At 44.0% G+C, this 17,926-nt stretch overlaps 1 protein-coding gene across 1 annotated transcript in view; it reads left to right on the top strand.

Annotated features, from left to right (window-relative positions):
* The window catches only part of LOC118396524 (potassium voltage-gated channel subfamily KQT member 1-like), a 309,173-nt gene extending 296,146 nt beyond the window's left edge, over positions 1 to 13,027 (top strand). The window contains exon 19 of the mRNA XM_035790779.2: positions 10,746 to 13,027. Coding sequence (XP_035646672.1) covers positions 10,746 to 10,922 — 177 coding nt within the window. The 3' untranslated portion in view covers positions 10,923 to 13,027. The remainder of the gene's footprint in view (positions 1 to 10,745) is intronic.
* Positions 13,028 to 17,926: the final 4,899 nt, after the last annotated feature.

The raw sequence follows: 17,926 nt of genomic DNA, 5'->3' as shown, positions 1-17,926 counted from the left end.
CTTCTCTCTCTGTCTTCTTCTCTCTCTGTCTTCTTTCTCTCTCTGTCTTCTCTCTCTCCCTGTCTTCTCTCTCTACCTGTCTTCTCTTTCTCTGTCTTCTTTCTCTCTCTGTCTTCTCTCTCTCTCCCTGTCTTCTCTCTCTCCCTGTCTTCTCTCTCTCCCTGTCTTCTCTCTCTCTCTGTCTTCGCTCTCTCTGTCTTCTCTCTCTCTCCCTGTCTTCTCTCTCTCTGTCTTCTCTCTCTCCCTGTCTTCTCTCTCTCTCTGTCTTCTCTCTGTCTCCCTGTCTTCTCTCTCTCTCTGTCTTCTCTCTCTCCCTGTCTTATATGGTACACTAGATCCCATAGGTCATCTGAAGCTTCATCTGCGCTCAGCCTCACTCCTCGCTCCATTACTCTTCTCAAGGCCTAACCCTGGGAGTCTGGGAGGCGGCTGCGTCTCTCCTCCATTTAAATGTACAAACATGGCTGGAGACAAAAGCCAACCCCCCTCCGTCCCTCTGTTCCTCCTTCCCTCTATCCACCCTCCCCTCCTTCTACCCCCCTCTGATAACCACAGTGCAGCTTGTTAGTCACACACATAAACATATACACACACACATACACACAGCGAGCCCAGTGTGTGCTCCTACTGTACATTGTCCATTGTGTGAGATCTCTCTGCTTCTGCTCCAGGAGATGGGCGGAGGTAGTAAGGCTGGGTCAGGGGCCATAGGAGGGGGGATTTCACACAATGAGAATGCAGCCAGGCAGGGCAGCGGAGGCCTGGGCAGAGGGCCCCGAGTAACCCCTCGGCCGAGCCAGGCTCACCTGAACTGACCCGTGTTGTTATTCTTGTGCAGGGAAAAGAAGCTCACTGACATGCCCTCGGCTTCAGACCCAAGGCCCAGAGACAGTGAGGGAGAGAGGAGCCCCAGCTGTGGTTGGATGGGGCTGGCTGGGCTGATATGCAGGGGCTCCAGTCCAGGGTCACCAGAGGGAAAATACATGTCACACATATGACGATAGGCACCGATCGTGACTTGTGGAATTGTTTTCTTTTGCCAATTGTTGCTCCATTTTTTCCTACTCGCCCAATTTTCAAGGGTGATGGAGAGCTACGGTTCAATGACATAAATCTTGTTTTTTTTTTAATAGGGCTAACTCCTCTTAGATGCCAGCCCAGTAATAACCTGAAATGAACACAACTTCAACGTCTGAATTCTTTCTTTCTTTTTAATCTGGATGTTGAAAAGTTGAAATCAGGTTCATTTTCAGTTCTGAATGAAAGTTGAAAAGACATTTACAGATATTGAAAATACCTATTTTTTGGTCATTGATTTTTATGGCAAAATTTCATCTGCACACATTCTCAATGAAATAACCATTTTATCACGATAATAATTGTTCTGTCTATTTAATATAGGAAAGAGGAGCCTCAGTAATGGTAACATAGATGTTTTTGTCTTGCTATGATATGATATGTTGTTATTTATCTACCTTAGCTGAATACACTGACTGTAAGTCACTCTGGATAAGAGTGTCTGCTGAATGACTGAAAATGTAAATGTATAAAACAAACATTTACAAAGCATGCTGGGTATTACTCTAATGAGCTCTGCCCCAAAACAAGTCAAAATGCTTGTCTTTACTGTACTGTAATGTACTGTACACTGCTGTGCTCTGCAGTACTGTACTGTGCTGTCCAAACTTGTGAAACATAAATGTCTATGATTGGGCCAAATCAAGGCCAGTCTGTGGACGTTGAAATCAAGGCCAGTCCAGACCAGATCAAATCTGAACCAAACATCAATGTCTACAGTATGTTTGGGCCAAATCATGGCCAGACCGGACCGGACCAAATCTGAACCAAACAGATGTCTATGGTCCAACAACAAGAAAAAAGACGTCGGCATCGGTCCGTGTTTATTAAGAAGGCATTCCTGGAGATGTTGCCATTCAAACCTGTGTTTTACTCCTGAATAACAGCCCACTTCATAATATCACCGAATAATAGTTCCACATTACAGGTCTGGGATATAAAGCCATTCTCAGCCTATTACTTTCTCATGGATTTGTTGCAATAGAGCGTCTCTATTTCTTAGTATCCATGCTATTACTGCATGTCATTAACATGAATATACTGTAACACCTCACAACAGCAGCAACCCAACCTTTCCCTCCCTCCAACAGATGGCAGTATGAATCACATGATTTACACGTGTCAGAGAGTTTCTCTGAAGTGCTCCTTCCAGAAACCTTGTTTAGATTAACCGACTGTGTTTGTTCCACTCAAGATGGTAAAGCTAGAACAGTTTTTCCCCGAAGCAGCTTCAACACAGAGTAATTATCCATAGTAATTATGCTATTGCCCCTCTGGAAAGAAAAAAAGAAGAGGCTAAATTTAGACCTGCAGTATATTATATTCTACCTCGACCCAGCCCAGAAATGGACTGCGTCCTAAATGGTAACTTATTCGCTATATAGTGCACTACCTTTTGACCAGGGCCTATAGACTCTGGTCAAAAGTAGTGCACTATATTGGTACTAGGGTGCCATTTCAGATGCAGACATGGCCTTTATTTGGACTCAAAATGAACCATGCAATCAGACCAGGCAGTCCAGTCTTTTAGTCCAGTCTGTGAGCAGGAGGAAATATGCTAGATGTGCTAATTAACTGTGACAAGAACTACTATAATTTGAGGCAGGTTTTCATTTCTCTCGTTTATTTTTGCTGTGTGATAATTGGTGTTTAGTAGGCTGACTAGGGTCACACATGAGTATGAATTGGACAGAGCTGTGACAAGCCTGCGCTCTGGACTGAACTGACTGCTTTGCTGTTGTTGTTGTTGTCGTCAAACAAACTCAAACGAACAAAGAACGGGGCATTTGGCGTTCAGCAGTATTTAGCGGCTGGGTGAGGCTGCTCTGCAGATAATACAGCTGGTCCCAGGGAAGGGGCAGGAGGTAAGCCAGGAACGGAAGGGTGTTCCTCTGTCAACACAGCCATTGGGTCCTGGTCCCCTGTCCCCAGTTGGTCCCCACTAAGCCCACGTTCCCCCCACTGCTCTCCCCCTGTAAAGAGACACTTTGGGACAGACAGGGTTGCAGAGAGAGGGTTGGGCCTCTATGGGTCTCAGAACAGTGTTTCCCCTACTATTGGTTAGGCTTGACAGGGTGGGGTCCCAGCCTAGCTTTGTTGTCCCCCTCCTAAACAAATTTGGCCCATGTAGTTTCAGTTAAACATTCAATTGAAAATGTTTGTGTTTTTCAGGCTGCTGTGTTATCCTAAGGGCTTTGGTGCCCCGCCCTATATATAAAAAAAAGATTGTGCCACATAGTATGAGTGGGGCGGGGAGGCTGTCTGGTGGTTTGTACCATGTGCTGTTTAGGAGGGTGGGGTGGGTGGGTTGGGGACAGCTGAGGCATCACCTGTCTGTGTATCACATGTCCTTTGACACAGTGAGGCAGACAGCGTTGTCACCAGCCATCCCTGCCCCTCCACAGTGACACAATCCCAGCAGCGGTCAGTCAGTCACACACCCTTCTATGTTGCCTACCCTGGGTTGAAGTTGCCAGCAGGCATAGATCTAGGATCAGTGTAATGGAGGTGGTTTGAAAAGCACCTTGCCTGAGACCAGACGACTTGTGTTAGCTCCCTGAGCTAACACCTATTAGGCTAGGGTGAGGGTTGACTGGGATGTGGACACGAAGCTACACTGAAAAAAATGAAGGTTCTTAAACTGTTCTTCCTTAAGGCTCCTTGGAGAACTCTTGCCCAATAAAGAACCTTTGAGTTAAGTGTGGGGTTCTTGACGTGGCATCCACGGTTCATCAGAATTCTAAAAGGCACTTGAAATGTATGGAAGTTCTTTTCATACCACGCAGCAAATTGGCCAGTGTTAACTAGTGTTGATTTTTCAATGTAACATTTCTAGTGTTGATTTAAGAGTTACATTAGCACTGTAAATAGTTCCATTTAAACAAAGCGGTTAGTGTTGGTGTTCAAAATTAGAGTTGAACCAAAACCACACCCATCATTATCATCTTTCCCAGCATGCTCTATTGCGGGTAGATTTTTTTTATTGTTTGTTTGAATATCTACATTTTTGTACATACATTGATTAATTAATCTTATGCTACTCAAATATAAATAACAAATGTTTCTAAACTAATCCAATCTGTTACTTGGACTTATTGCAACCATTAGTGATACTGAAATGTTTTTTCCAGTTTAGATTACATTTACATTTACATTTAAGTAATTTAGCAGACGCTCTTATCCAGAGCGACTTACAAATTGGGATGATTAAAATAGTCTCATATGTTACTCTTCCCTTACCTGGCAGTCATTCTGAATGTAGGTTGTGGGTGAATAGAAATTCTAAATGTTGAATATCCCCACTCTGGCTGGATTCTAATAGGAATTACACATCACTTTGCAAACCAGCCAAATGTGACCTGATGTGGCCGGCAAACTATGAGTTTCAGGTCACTGCATTATGGTAAAACTAGGTCCTTAAAAGAAGTCCTTATGAAATATGTATTGTCTTAAATAATTAAATTTTAAAGACAACATATTATTCACTTAGGATCTCACTTGGTGAAGGCCACTTGACAGAGCATGAATGAATGCAACAACCATGTCTCTGTCTCTAGCAAACACAGTCATGGCTGGTACGAGTAACTCTTAAATCCACTCAAGGCACCCTGGGAAATATACAAACAAGGCAACCCTACAGCAGGACTATTCAATTCCGGTCCTGGAGGGCCGAAACATTTCTGGTTTTGGATCTTAGTAAGGTTCTCCATCCTATTTATGGTTCTTCAGAAACCCTAAAATGTTTCCCCTATTGCATCGCTCTCCAGAACCTTATTTGGTTCCAACTCGCACCTTTATTTTTAAGAGTGTAGAATTAGGGTTAGGGTTGTTAGTGAGGCTGGGGTTAGGGTTGAACCAGGATGTGGACATGAAGCTAGGGTTAGGGTTGTAGACAGGATGGTCATGAGGCTGGGGTTTAGGGTTGAACCGGGATGTGGATGTGGACATGAAGATAGGGTTGAAGCTAGGGTTATGGTTGAACAGGGATGTGGACATGAGGCTAGGGTTAGGGTAGGGTTAGGCTAGAGGTTAGGGGTTGGACCTGACATGAGAGGGATGTGGACATGAGGCCAGGATGTGGACATGAAGATAGGGTTAGGGTTGGACCAGGATGTGGACATGAGGTTAGGGTTAGGGGGTTAGGGTTATGGTTGAACCAGGATGTGGACAGGGTTGAGGCTGAGTCTGGGTTAGGGTTGGACCAGGATGTGGACATGAAGCTAGGGTTAGGGTTGGACCAGGATGTGGACAAAGTTAGGGTTTGGGTTGAACCGGGATGGTGGACATGGGATGTGGACTAGGGTTAGGGTTGAACCGGGATGTGGACATGAAGATAGCGTTTAACCGGGATTTGGACATGAAGCTAGGGTTAGGGTTGGACCAGGATGTGGACATGAAGTAGGGTTAGGGTTGAAGGGTTGGACCAGGATGTGGACATGATAGTGTTATGGTTAGGGTTGGACCAGGATGTGGACATGAAGCTAGGGTTATGGTTAGGGTTGGACCAGGATGTAGACATGAAAGTAGGGTTAGGGTTAGGGTTGGACCAGGATGTGGACATGATGCTAGGGTTAGGGTTAGGGTTGGACCAGGATGTGGACATGAATGTAGGGTTATGGTTAGGGTTGGACCAGGATGTGGAGTAGGGGTTAGGGAGGATGTGTTAGGGTTAGGGTTGGACCAGGATGTGGACATGATGTTAGGGTTATGGTTAGGGTTGGACCAGGATGTGGACATGAAGCTAGGGTTAGGGTTAGGGTTGGAACAGGATGTGGACATGAAGCTAGGGTTAGGGTTAGGGTTGAACCGGGATGTGGACATGAGGCTAGGGTTAGGGTTGAACCGGGATGTGGACATGAGGCTAGGGTTAGGGTTGAACCGGGATGTGGACATGAGGCTAGGGTTAGGGTTGGATTTAAGGCCCCGGAAAAGGAGGAAAAACACAGTAACAAGAAAGGCCTAACCCTAACCCTGTTCAGGATTTTAACCCTAACCCAGTCTAGCCCAGATTACATGTGGTCTATCTTCTTAACACAGCTATGTAGGTCATGATAAACATTGTAGTCTAATCCAAGCCTTGTTCTAACCTTTTGTTATTTTGCTTCCTTCCTACTTTGATGATTATATGATTCCTGACAGAATCATCGCTGTGTGTGTGTGTGGGGGGGTTAGGGTTAGGGGGTCTTATTGTATGTGATTTAATATCCTTCATCCATGGTTTCATATCCCAATAACAATGAGTGATACCCAATGTCCTGGTCTACTATAAAAGTGTCATGGCTGTCAAGCACACACACTCAAAGATGGATAAGAGGCACCTAATCCTCAACACACAAAAAAAATACCAGTAAAGTCTGCAATGTGAATTTCAGACAAAATACTGCATGGTTCCTCACTATCAGTTATGACTGGAATGAGAGTCTACAAATTCCAGTCTGTCTGTTGTATGAGATGCCATGGCTCCCTCACATACTTTGATGTACTTTTCGCTTCCCTTCAACCTCGTCAGGATCCATTACCAGGTATCTCAATGACCATAGAGTTTGCCGGCTTGTAGTCTTAAAAAAACGGAAATAACTTACCTCTGGTTCGTTCAGCCATTCCTATGGGGAAAGACTAGGGTTTTGGGAAAACGCCGAAAATAAGGTCTGAGGTTAACACAGGCTTAGGAGATCTGATACCTTTTGTTCTATGAGATAATAGCAGTCAGTTTACATGAACTTTATGAGTTATGGAGCCTTTATGTGCTTTTTCTGATGACATAAATGCTTCAAAATTCACAAAATGTGACGTTATAGCTGATGAAGATGATCTCATGGAACAAAACGTATCAGATCTCCTAAGCCTGTGTTTACCTCAGACCTTATTTTCTGCACTTATCCAAAAACCTTACAAAAGCTTCATTCATTTCCCCATAGGCTTTGTCCAATGAACGTAACTCATGTATATAACACGAGCTAGTTCCTACAAAAAGATGCCATTACCATTGGTCTCTATTGCATTTATAAATCAGGTTAACAAGCAGTGTTAATTGAAGCCTAAGATGGTGCCTTCCTGAAAAGATAACTGGATAACTCAGATATGAAGACGCAAAGCATTGCAGTAAATGTTCAGAAAGGGGTGTGCGCACGAGTGTGTGTCTGTGTGTCGGCAGACAGTCCGGGTAATAGAAAGAAGTCACCTGGTGGAGATGCGATGTCCCTATCAATTGAGTGACAGACACACACACCTCTGTTTACAGTTGAAACACCATGTCAACAGTAGCCATGCAGCCACAGCTCCTTGTGTGTGTGTGTGTGTGTGTGTGCGTGTGTGTGTGTGTGTGTGTGTGTGTGTGCGTGCGTGCGTGCGTGCGTGCGTGCGTGCGTGCGTGCGTGCGTGCGTGCGTGCGTGCGTGCGTGCGTGCGTGCGTGCGTGCGTGCTGCGTGCGTGCGTGCGTGCGTGCGTGCGTGCGTGCGTGCGTGCGTGCGTGCGTGCGTGCGTGCGTGCGTGCGTGCGTGCGTGCGTGCGTGCGCGTGCGTGCGTGCGTGCGTGCGTGCGTGCGTGCGTGCGTGCGTGCGTGCGTGCGTGCGCGCGCTAAGAGCCCTCCCACTCCTGGATCACTCAACCGGCCCAGCTGCTATAATGAGTGGTTTTAGTAGGTAGACCGTGACAGATAGACAAACATGTTATTATACGCCACTGGTCTGTCATTGGGATGGGGTCATATTAGAGACCTGGCATCGTGGACAAAAGAAAGGCACAAACTCAGGGACACTCCTCAACTGCTGCACCCATTTAAATGTCCTCACTGATTGACTCTAGTCACGCACATATAATTACTAGATTTCCACTAGATGGGCCAGCTGCAAAGTCAAAATTGGCTATATATCGTAAAAATTCATAAAAAATGTAAGGTTAGGTTTAGAAGTGTGGTTAAGTTCAAGTGTTATTGACACATGCACAAGTGCAGTGAAATACTTCACTTGCAAGCTCTACCCAATAGTGCAGTAATCAATATCAAAATAGTATAACTAAAAGTTTAAAAATATATACTGTACAGTGCCTTCGAAAAGTATTCAGACCCCTCTACTTTTTACACATTTTGGTACTGTAACGTCCGTCGATGGTGGAAGAAGGTGAGGACCAAGGTGCAGCGTGGTATGTGTCCATATTTATTAGAATGAACACGGAAATAACTAAATAAATAACAAAGAGAAACGACCGAAAATGGCTGGTGCAGACACACAACAGAAAACAGAAAAAAAAAAAAAATCATCCACGAAACACAATAGAAAACAGGCTCCCTAAATATGGTTCTCAATCAGGGACAACGATTGACAGCTGCCTCTGATTGAGAACCAAAGTGAAAACAGGTTTTTAGTATTTTGTGCAAATTGAAAAAAATAAATAAGCAGAAATACCTTATTTACATAAGTATTCAGAACCTTTGCTTTGAGATTTGAAATATAGCTCAGGTGCATCCTGTTTCCGTAGATCATCCTTGAGATATTTCTACAACTTGATTGTAATTCACCTGTAGTAAATTCAATTGTTTGGACATTCGCCGGTTGACAGTACATGTCAGAGCAAAAACAAAGCCATTCGGTCAAAGGAATTGTCCGTAGAGCTCCGAAACAGCATTGTGTCGAGGCACAGATCTGGGGAAGGGTACCAAAAAATTTCTGCAGCATTTAATGTCCCCAAGAAAACAGTGGCCTCAATCATTCTTAAATGGAAGAAGTTTGGAACCGCCAAGACTCTTCCTAGATCTGTACACCCGGCCAAACTGAGCAATCGGGAGAAAAGGGTCTCGGTCAGGCGACTCCCGCAAAACACCAGCCTCAACGTCAACAGTTAAGAGGCGACTCCGGGATGCTGTCCTTCAAGGCAGAGTCCCTCTGTCAATTGTCCTGTATTCTTTTGCCCATCTTAATCTTTTAATTTTATTGGCCAGTCTGAGATATTGTTTTTTCTTTGCAACTCTGCCTAGAAGGCCAGCATCCCGGAGTCGCCTCTTCACTGTTGATGTTGACACTGGTGTTTTGCGGGTACTATTTAACTAAGCTGCCAGTTGAGGACTTGTGAGGTGTCTGTTTCTCAAACTAGACACTTTAATGTACTTGTACTCTTGCTTAGTTGTACACTGGGGCCTCCCACTCCTCTTTCTATTCTGGTTAGAGACAGTTTGTGCTGTTCTGTGAAGGGTATAGTATACAGTGTTGTACGAGATCTTCAGTTTCTTGGCAATTTCTCGCATATAATATCCTTCATTTCTCAGAACAAGAATAGACTGATGAGTTTCAGAAGAAAGGTCTTTGTTTCTGGCCATTTTGAGCCTGTAATCAAACCCACAAATGCTGACGCTACACATACTATATACATAGCACACCTATAATTTAGCCCAAACAACTACTACCTCTTTCCCTACTGTATTTAATTTATTTATTTATTTATTTTGCTCCCCATTATTTTTATTTCTACTTTGCACATTCTTCCACTGCAAATCTACCATTCCAGTGTTTTACTTGCTATTTTGTATTTACTTTGCCACCATGGCCTTTTTTTGCCTTTACCTCCCTTATGTCACCTCATTTGCTGACATCGTATATAGACTTGTTTATACTGTATTATTGACTGAATGTTTGTTTTACTCCATATGTAACTGTGTCGTTGTTTGTGTCGAACTGCTTTGCTTTATCTTGGCCAGGTCGCAATTGTAAATGAGAACTTGTTCTCAACTTGCCTACCTGGTTAAATAAAGGTGAAATAAATCAATAAAAATACTCAACTAGTCTAAAGAAGGCCAGATTTATTGCTTCTTCAATCAGGACAACAGTTTTCAGCTGTGCTAACATAATTGCAAAAGGGTTTTCTAATGATCAATTACCCTTTTAAAATGATAAACTTGAATTAGCTAACACAAAGTGCCATAGGCCTCTGTACGCCTATGTAGATATTCCATTAAAAATCTTCAGTTTCCAACCTAAATAGTCATTTACAACATTAACAATGTCTACATTGTATTTCTGATCAATTTGATGTTATTTTAAAGGACAAAAAAAAATTGCTTCTCTTTCAAAAACAAGGACATTTCTGAGTGACCCCAAACTTTTGAATGGTAGTGTATATAATAAAGGAAACACGAGAAATAGGAGAGGGAGCTATATACAGGGTCAGCGCTAATACCAAATGTACAATGTGCATGGGTACTGGAGTATTTGAAGTAGATATGTACGTATAGGCAGGATTAGGAGAAAGTGATTGATAGCAGAAAAGATAATATTAATAGTAAACTAGCAGCATAAGCAGCAGCATAAGTGGTGGGTGGGAGTGGTGGTGGGTGTTTGTATCTAAGTGTAAGTGTGTGAGTGAGGGTGTGTGTGTGCAAGTGTTACAGTATAGGTGTGATAGGCAGATATACATGTCGACAGGGCTGGAAAGTGACTGGTAGCAGGAATATATAAATAATTGTGGTAATAAGGCAAGGGTTCGGTTTAAAATCAGATTGTATGACTTTGTGGCTGTGCCAGCTAGTAACTACCCTGCAGAGCTGCCTCCAGTACATGAGTCATCTCAATAAATGCCAACCTGCCAGTCAAGCATGATTATAATATGTCCTCCCTGTAGTCACCCATCCTACAACATGTGCCCTTCTGTTGTTTATTTTGTGTGTGTTGTATAAATAGATATACCAGATGGACCATAAGATGGAGGCAGTGCTGAAGATCTTGGTGGACCAGTACAAGCCCAAGGCAGAGCTGCTCCTGAGGGCCCCAGCCCCTCCACCCCCAGCCCCCTACAGCTCCCGCATCAGCATCGTGAGACGCCAGAGCATCGGCGTCAGCTTGGACGAGGGGTGGTGATGTCACAGTGGACAGAGAGGCGCCCGTGATGGAACCACCAGGGGCTAGGACCAGGCATGAGATATTAGCTGCTTGGCCAGGAGGGCACAGACTCAAATAAAGAAAAAGGGGGTACTCCTGTTACTTCATTAGGAAGGTGGTGTAGTTTGGCTACTCATACATGTAGTAGTACCCCATGCTACACTTGTCTCATAACCCCCAAAATACCTTTATGTCACTGTCTTTGACCTCTGACCTTAGAGAGAGAATGTGAACAAGTCAACTCCTGCTTCTGTTTCCCTCTGGTGAAGAGGTGGGCTTGTCTGAAAGTTACGGGAGGTAGAGAACGTTGACAGGTAACATTGCAGCAGTATACTGACAGCCACAGTCATACAGTCATGCCGTCCCTCCTCCGTCCCCCACATCATGGTGAACGGGGATACGGGGTTCTCCTCTTCTTCAGAAGTTTTTTTCTCTCTATCTCCCTTTGTAATAGCAGCACTGTGAAAACCTGCTGCTGAAACTTCCACAGCATAGAGTGTAGGGAAAGCACACATAATTCCCCTTCAGTTACATAAGATTAGCCTGCCACTTTCACTCCTCTGTAAATAGTCACATAAGCTATGCTAATGTATTCAACTGTATTCATTCAGTGAGGCACATCAGAGTACTGATTATTATTATCATTTCCAAGCAAACCAACACATTAATGACATTATTAGGAGCACTCACTAAAGACCACAGCAGACCAGAAGTCTAACAGAGGAATTCTTCAAATCCTACTGATGATCTTGGCACCATAAAAACCTAAATACAGCACCCACTATTTCCATATGGCCACCAATTCATCTCAGCTTACTGTATTTAGGCCTGGCGTATGTTTGTAGGTAGTTATCAAGTGACATAGAGAAGGACCAGGAGATGATCTGTTGACTTTGCCCGGAGTGTGTGTCTGTTAGTGGCTGGGCCTGTGCTGCTGGAGCAGAGTAGAGGGGGGAAAAGGCTCTGCAGGAACTAATCTGGCGCTGATTTACGGCTACGGTTAAGCTAATAAAAATAGCAAAACAGCCGTGACAAGGCAGAGTGCAGTACTACAGAAATACAGTGATAGAAAGAACAGTATGGGGAGTTATGGTACGGCCTTTTGCAGTTGACTCAACACCCCGTGCCAAGATTTTCACTCGGATATTCCTATGAACCACTTCACCACCCACCCTTCTTCATGCTAAAACATTTTTATTTTCCTTCTTTGGACTCCAACTGCTGTATGCAATTTGAAATGAATTTTCCCCATTAGAGAGCTGATTATTTTTCATTCTCTTTCTAATTAAGTGCTGAATTCCTGGTAAGGGGAGATTGCTCTGTGTGTGAGTTGACTAATGAAAATAAATACTGGAAAAATGTGTACAATTTAAACAGTAGGCTTACATAATTTAGTGTGAAGGCCCTGAAATATCAGGCTACCACAAAGAGAGAGAGATGTACCATGCTTTGATTTCAAAGCCCTTTAAAGCATTTGAATAGAAAGAATGCTTCTCTTTTAGTTTCTCACATATTTCTCGACGGCCGGGACCCAGCTGGGTATAGCCAGTAGAAAATATTTTTTTAAATAACCAAGCTATGAATGCAAGCCCTTCCATTATTATAGTATGAGAGAGGGAGAGAGAGAGAGAGAGAGAGAGACAGAGAGAGAGACAGAGAGACAGACAGACAGACAGACAGACAGACAGACAGACAGACAGACAGACAGACAGACAGACAGACAGACAGACAGACAGACAGACAGACAGACAGACAGACAGACAGAGAGACTCTCCACTACTAGTATATGTTTTATTATTTTGCCGTGGTTGAAGATTAGTTGTATGTATTTTCTATTAACAGGTTGCTTTTTAAAGCAAGTTTCTTTGACATAACTGCACCACATACATCTGGCTGACCTGTATAGTTTTCTAAGAATTGTGTATAATAACATAGCCTCATATTTATTATCATGTGGAACGATCAACCTGGGAAGTCTCCTGGTCCGTTGAGAGATGATGAGGAACAAAGAGTGTTTTAAAACGGATTGGAATGACTGTAAATTATATTCACAACCCTCTGTAAATCTGGTGTAAATAAAAATCTATTTCATTATATTTTCTGGCCTCTCCTTGGGCTCAGTGTTTCTTGATTACCAGCTCATCTTGTCTATAATTTGCTTTCCTTGGACTCAATCCTTCGTTCTTGGCTGCATCTGTTTGATTTGCCACGTCAGGTCAAGGTAACCCATGGCCTCTCAATCCCACAAAGTTTTTAAAAATACTTAAATTCAGTGTTTTTTCTTCACACTGCAATCAGGGGAGAAAAAAGAAGTTCACTGTGCCTACTTTGAACTTCAATATTCCATAACCATTCAGGAGTGATGGAGGCATGTGGGCAGGGGAGTGAGAGAGAAAGAATACATCTCAAATTACCACTCAATTATATTTCCCTTCAAAGGCCAATAAATACTGGGGATAGCCCAAGAACAGCACGGCCAGAGCGGGGAGAGAGAGAGGTCTCTGGGGAGGGGTGGATTGAGGGGAGGAAGTCAAGAGAAGGAGGATTGGGAGGTGAGGGGAGTAGACGAGTAGACCAAAGCCATTTTCAATTACCGAGAGCCACAGCCCAGCCGAGGTGTTATGCTGCCATTGTCCTCCCCTGGTTTATGTCAGTGGTGGGGGACCTTGATAGCCCCTGCCCCCTGGTCTCCCCCTGGTCTAGCTGCTGTTTACTGAGCCAGCTCAGCTCTTCCTGGTCCCTGCTACTCCACTTTCATCTCCGTCTCCCCACTTCAAACAAGGTTTTGGTGTCAGAAGAACACACGAGCAGGATCACAGGCTAAAGCATGGAACACACAGAGAATCTGACTGCCGATAGACTGCCGATAGGTACTTATCACAGTAAGGGGCCGTTCCTTCACTTGCTAGAACAAAATAAGTACCTGCTGTGTACCGATGAATCTGAAGTCTCTACTTGTAGAATCGCAATGCTTGGCAGTGGCCGACAACTTGACTTTGAGCCAATCAGAGAGCACGAACCTCCGCGTGGGGGAGCTGAAAGGATTGATAAGAAAAATGTAAAAATACGGCACCTTTCCCGGTGTAATCCACCCCCTTTTCATCAGAAGCTGCATAATACATTTTATTTTCTAGAGGAAGGAGCTTTGTTCTTGAAGAAGGATTTATTTGTTAGGTTTGATAATATCCACTAGCCTATTAGTTAGCTAGCTAAACACACTTCATATGAAATTAATGGGGTAGTAAGTGCAGCACAATGCACACAACACTAAATGCTTTCCCAAGCTAGCTATTTGGCCACTGTAGCTAGCTAGTACCATTATAATTCAATCACAATGGATTTGTTTCCATGAAGCAGCTACCTGCAGCTGGCAGCCAAGAGTCAATGCAGTGTCTTTACTTTACCTAGCTAGCACAACAGCTAGCTAGCAAATCATGCGACCCATTTAGCTAACTTTAGCCAGCTAACTAAAAATGTATATATGGGCTCTATGCGATTATGGAGAGTGAATTCAATTGTTTCATTGTTAACGTGTAGCTAATTATCTAGCTGTGGCCATCTGGCTAGTATCAAGGGCTTTCTAAAACAATAGCAACATTAGCCCTAACATTGACTATACCATAAAGCGACACATTGCCAAACAACACCACTGCCACCTTCTGGTTTGGAGTAGTTTAACAAGGCTCAGTGGCTGACGACTTCAAGGTCTTTGCTGTGTGAGCACAAAAGAGATTGACTGCTGACACTCTTTTCAGAGGTGCTAAGTACTATCGGCAGGCAAACTGAGCATCAAGAGATGCTCGGTGTGTCAGCATCAGGAGAGAGCCAGCAAGAAAGTGGAATATAATGTAGCTCTGTGTGGGATGTAGTAGCCTATACCCTCATAACTTGCGTTCACGAAAGTTATATATAAACAGTAGTAGTGAAAAATGTGGACACACCTACTAATTTAAGGGTCTTTCTTAATTTTTACATTGTAGAATAATAGTGAAGACATCAAAACTATGAAATAACACATGTGGAATCATTTGTCATCCTTTGCCTTGTTGACAGCATTGCACAGTCTTGGCATTCTCTCAACCAGCTTAAACTGGAATGCTTTTCCAACATTCTTCAAGGAGTTCCCACATATGCTGAGCACTTGTTGGCTGCTTTTCCTTCACTCTGCAGTCCAACTCATCCCAAACCATCTCAATTGGTTTGACGTCGGGTGATTGTGGTGGCCAGGTAATCTGATGAAGCACTCCATCACTCTACTTCTTGGTCAAATAGCCCTTACACAGCCTGGAGGTGTGTTGTGTCATTGTCCTGGTGAAAAACAAATGATAGTCCCACTAAGTGAAAACCAGATGGGATGGTGTAGCACTGCAGAAGGCTGTAATAGCCGTGCTGGTTAAGTGTGCCTTGAATTCTAAATAAATCACAGACAGTGTCACCAGCAAAGCACCATCACACCTCCTCCATGCCTCACGGTGCGAACCACACATGCGGAGATCATCCGTTCACCTGCTCTGCATCTCACAAAGGCACAGAGGTTGGAACCAAAAATCTCAAATTTGGACTCATCAGACCAGAGGACAGATTACCACCGTGTTTCTTGGCCCAAGCAAATCTCTTCTTCTTATTGGTGTCCTTTAGTAGTGGTTTATTTTCAGTAATTTGACCATGAAGGCCTGATTCACACAGTCTCCTCTGAACAGTTGATGTTGAGATGTGTCTGTTACTTGAACACTGTGAAGCATTTATTTGTGCTGCATTTTTAGAAACAATTTGTTCTGAGGCTGGTAACTCTAATGAACTTGTCCTATGCAGGAACAGTACCTCTGGGTCTTCCTTTCCTGTGGCGGTCCTCATGAGAGCCAGGAAAGCCAAGAAACTTTCAAATTTCTTGAAATGTTCCGTATTGACTGACCTTCATGTCTTAAAGTAATGATGGACTGTCGCTTTGCTTATTTGACCTGTTTTGGCCATAATATGGACTTGATCTTTTGTCAAATAGGGCTATCTTCTGTATACCACCCCTACCTTGTGACAACACAACTGATTGGCTCAAACACATAAAGAAGGAAATACATTTCACAAATTATCTTTTAACAAGGCACACCTGTAAATTGAAATGCATTCCAGGTGTGCAAAGCTGTAATCAAGGCAAAGGGTGGCTACTTTGAAGAATCTCAAATATAAAATATATTTTGATTTGTTTAACTTTTTTGGTTTCTACATTGTTCCATATGTGTTATTTCATAGTGTTGATGTCTTCACTGTTATTCTACAATGTAGAAAATTGTACAAATAAAGAAAAATCCATTAATAAGTAGGTGTGTCCAAACTTTTGACTGGTGCTGTGTATCTCAGGAGACCTGGAATATGGTATTTAAGACTGGGCACCTTGAGGGCCCCATGCAGGCCCAACAACGCAGAAAGCCGATACCGGTGAACAGGTGTGTGTGTGTGTGTGTGTGTGTGTGTGTGTGTGTGTGTGTGTGTGTGTGTGTGTGTGTGTGTGTGTGTGTGTGTGTGTGTGTGTGTGTGTGTGTGTGTGTGTGTGTGTGTGTGTGTGTGTGTGTGTGTGTGCGTGTGTGCATACGTGTGTATATGTGTGTGTCAGAGAGGGACATAAACAGTGTCAGCAGCAGCTGATGCTAGCCACTCCATCGAGAGTCCCTAAATAGCGAAGGGCAATAGTTGGGTTCAAGACAGCTGTTGTTGCTGCTACTGTGGCTCCTCAGCCACTGTCAGTTAGTGTTCAAGCATAATTCAAATTCCCATTCAAAATCCCCTCACCCACTTTTTGCAAAGGGCTCCATCAAACATGTCATACAAAGCCAGTGGAGTACAATGTCATTTATTCTAAAAAAATCCATCACAGTGGAATAAAAATAGCATATGTCATTCAAAGTAGTACTGTGTCGTCAAGCAGACAGCAGTGAGTGCTGTCCTTAGGGACCCTGGCCTTTGACCCACTGCAACCTCCAGAGGCCTACCTCACCCGAGCCCCCTTCCGTAGAGCACCGGATATTGTCTTTGAATGTAACCATTTAAAAGAAGAGACAATACAGTGCACGACCTCTGACCTCTGCTGTGGTTCGTATAGGTAGTTGCTACATCACCCCTGGGAGAGGAATCACCAAGAGGTTACAGGGTTAGTTTGACCATCGGTGACCTTTGCCCTCTGAGATTTCCCTTGGACCATATGTCTGGTGTGGTTGTTTCAACCTATCCACTGACCAGTGACCAGGGTAAGTAAGTTCAACAGCCAACAACAACTAGATCTCAAGATCCCTCTAGTCTACGCTCCTCTGGAACGCCCCACGCTGCTCTGCTTCATGTCCAAGCCAGGGCAAGCCGGCCGTCCGCAACAACCCCACCCAAGACTGGCCAAGTAAGCCAACAGCAGCAGCAGCTGCTGAGGATCAGGAGGAGAAGGACGAGGAAAGGAAGTCTGGGGTGGTGCACACATGTTATGTAAAGAGGCCAGTGGACAGAGAGGCTGTCCATTGCTTATGTAGGTCACAGTATTGGGGACTTTTCCCCCAGACAGGCTGAGATTCCTGGCTGGAACTGGAAGGACTTCAGTGGTGCGGTGGGGTTTGGCCAGCCAGAGCAGTACGTGAGGCATGGAGTACAGCTGCAGCTAAGGGCTACTGTGGAGACAGAGGCCGAGTAGGGCCGCAGAGGAGAGGAGGGGAGAGAACATGGCTTGGAAAGGGCATGGTGTTATGTCACACCACACATTGTCATACAATAGCCAAGAAAAATACAAGGATTATTTTGCAAGCACTACCTTTATGTTTGACATACCTTCTCATGTTAACATTACTAAAAAGTATATATACACACTGCTGCCAACACATAACAGAGTAAATATTGGAGTCCCTGTGTCCGTTGGTCATATCTCTAAGTCTCTGCATGGCTGGCCCTGACCAAGAGCCTGACAAGAGGAGAGAGGACTGTTTTCCTCATCATGCTGTGTACTTGAGAAC

This window comes from Oncorhynchus keta, chromosome 17 (genome assembly GCF_023373465.1).
Source record: "Oncorhynchus keta strain PuntledgeMale-10-30-2019 chromosome 17, Oket_V2, whole genome shotgun sequence".
Lineage (NCBI taxonomy): Eukaryota > Metazoa > Chordata > Actinopteri > Salmoniformes > Salmonidae > Oncorhynchus > Oncorhynchus keta.
Note: the sequence above shows the minus strand (reverse complement) of the source record. Positions and strands in the feature narration are given on the sequence as shown.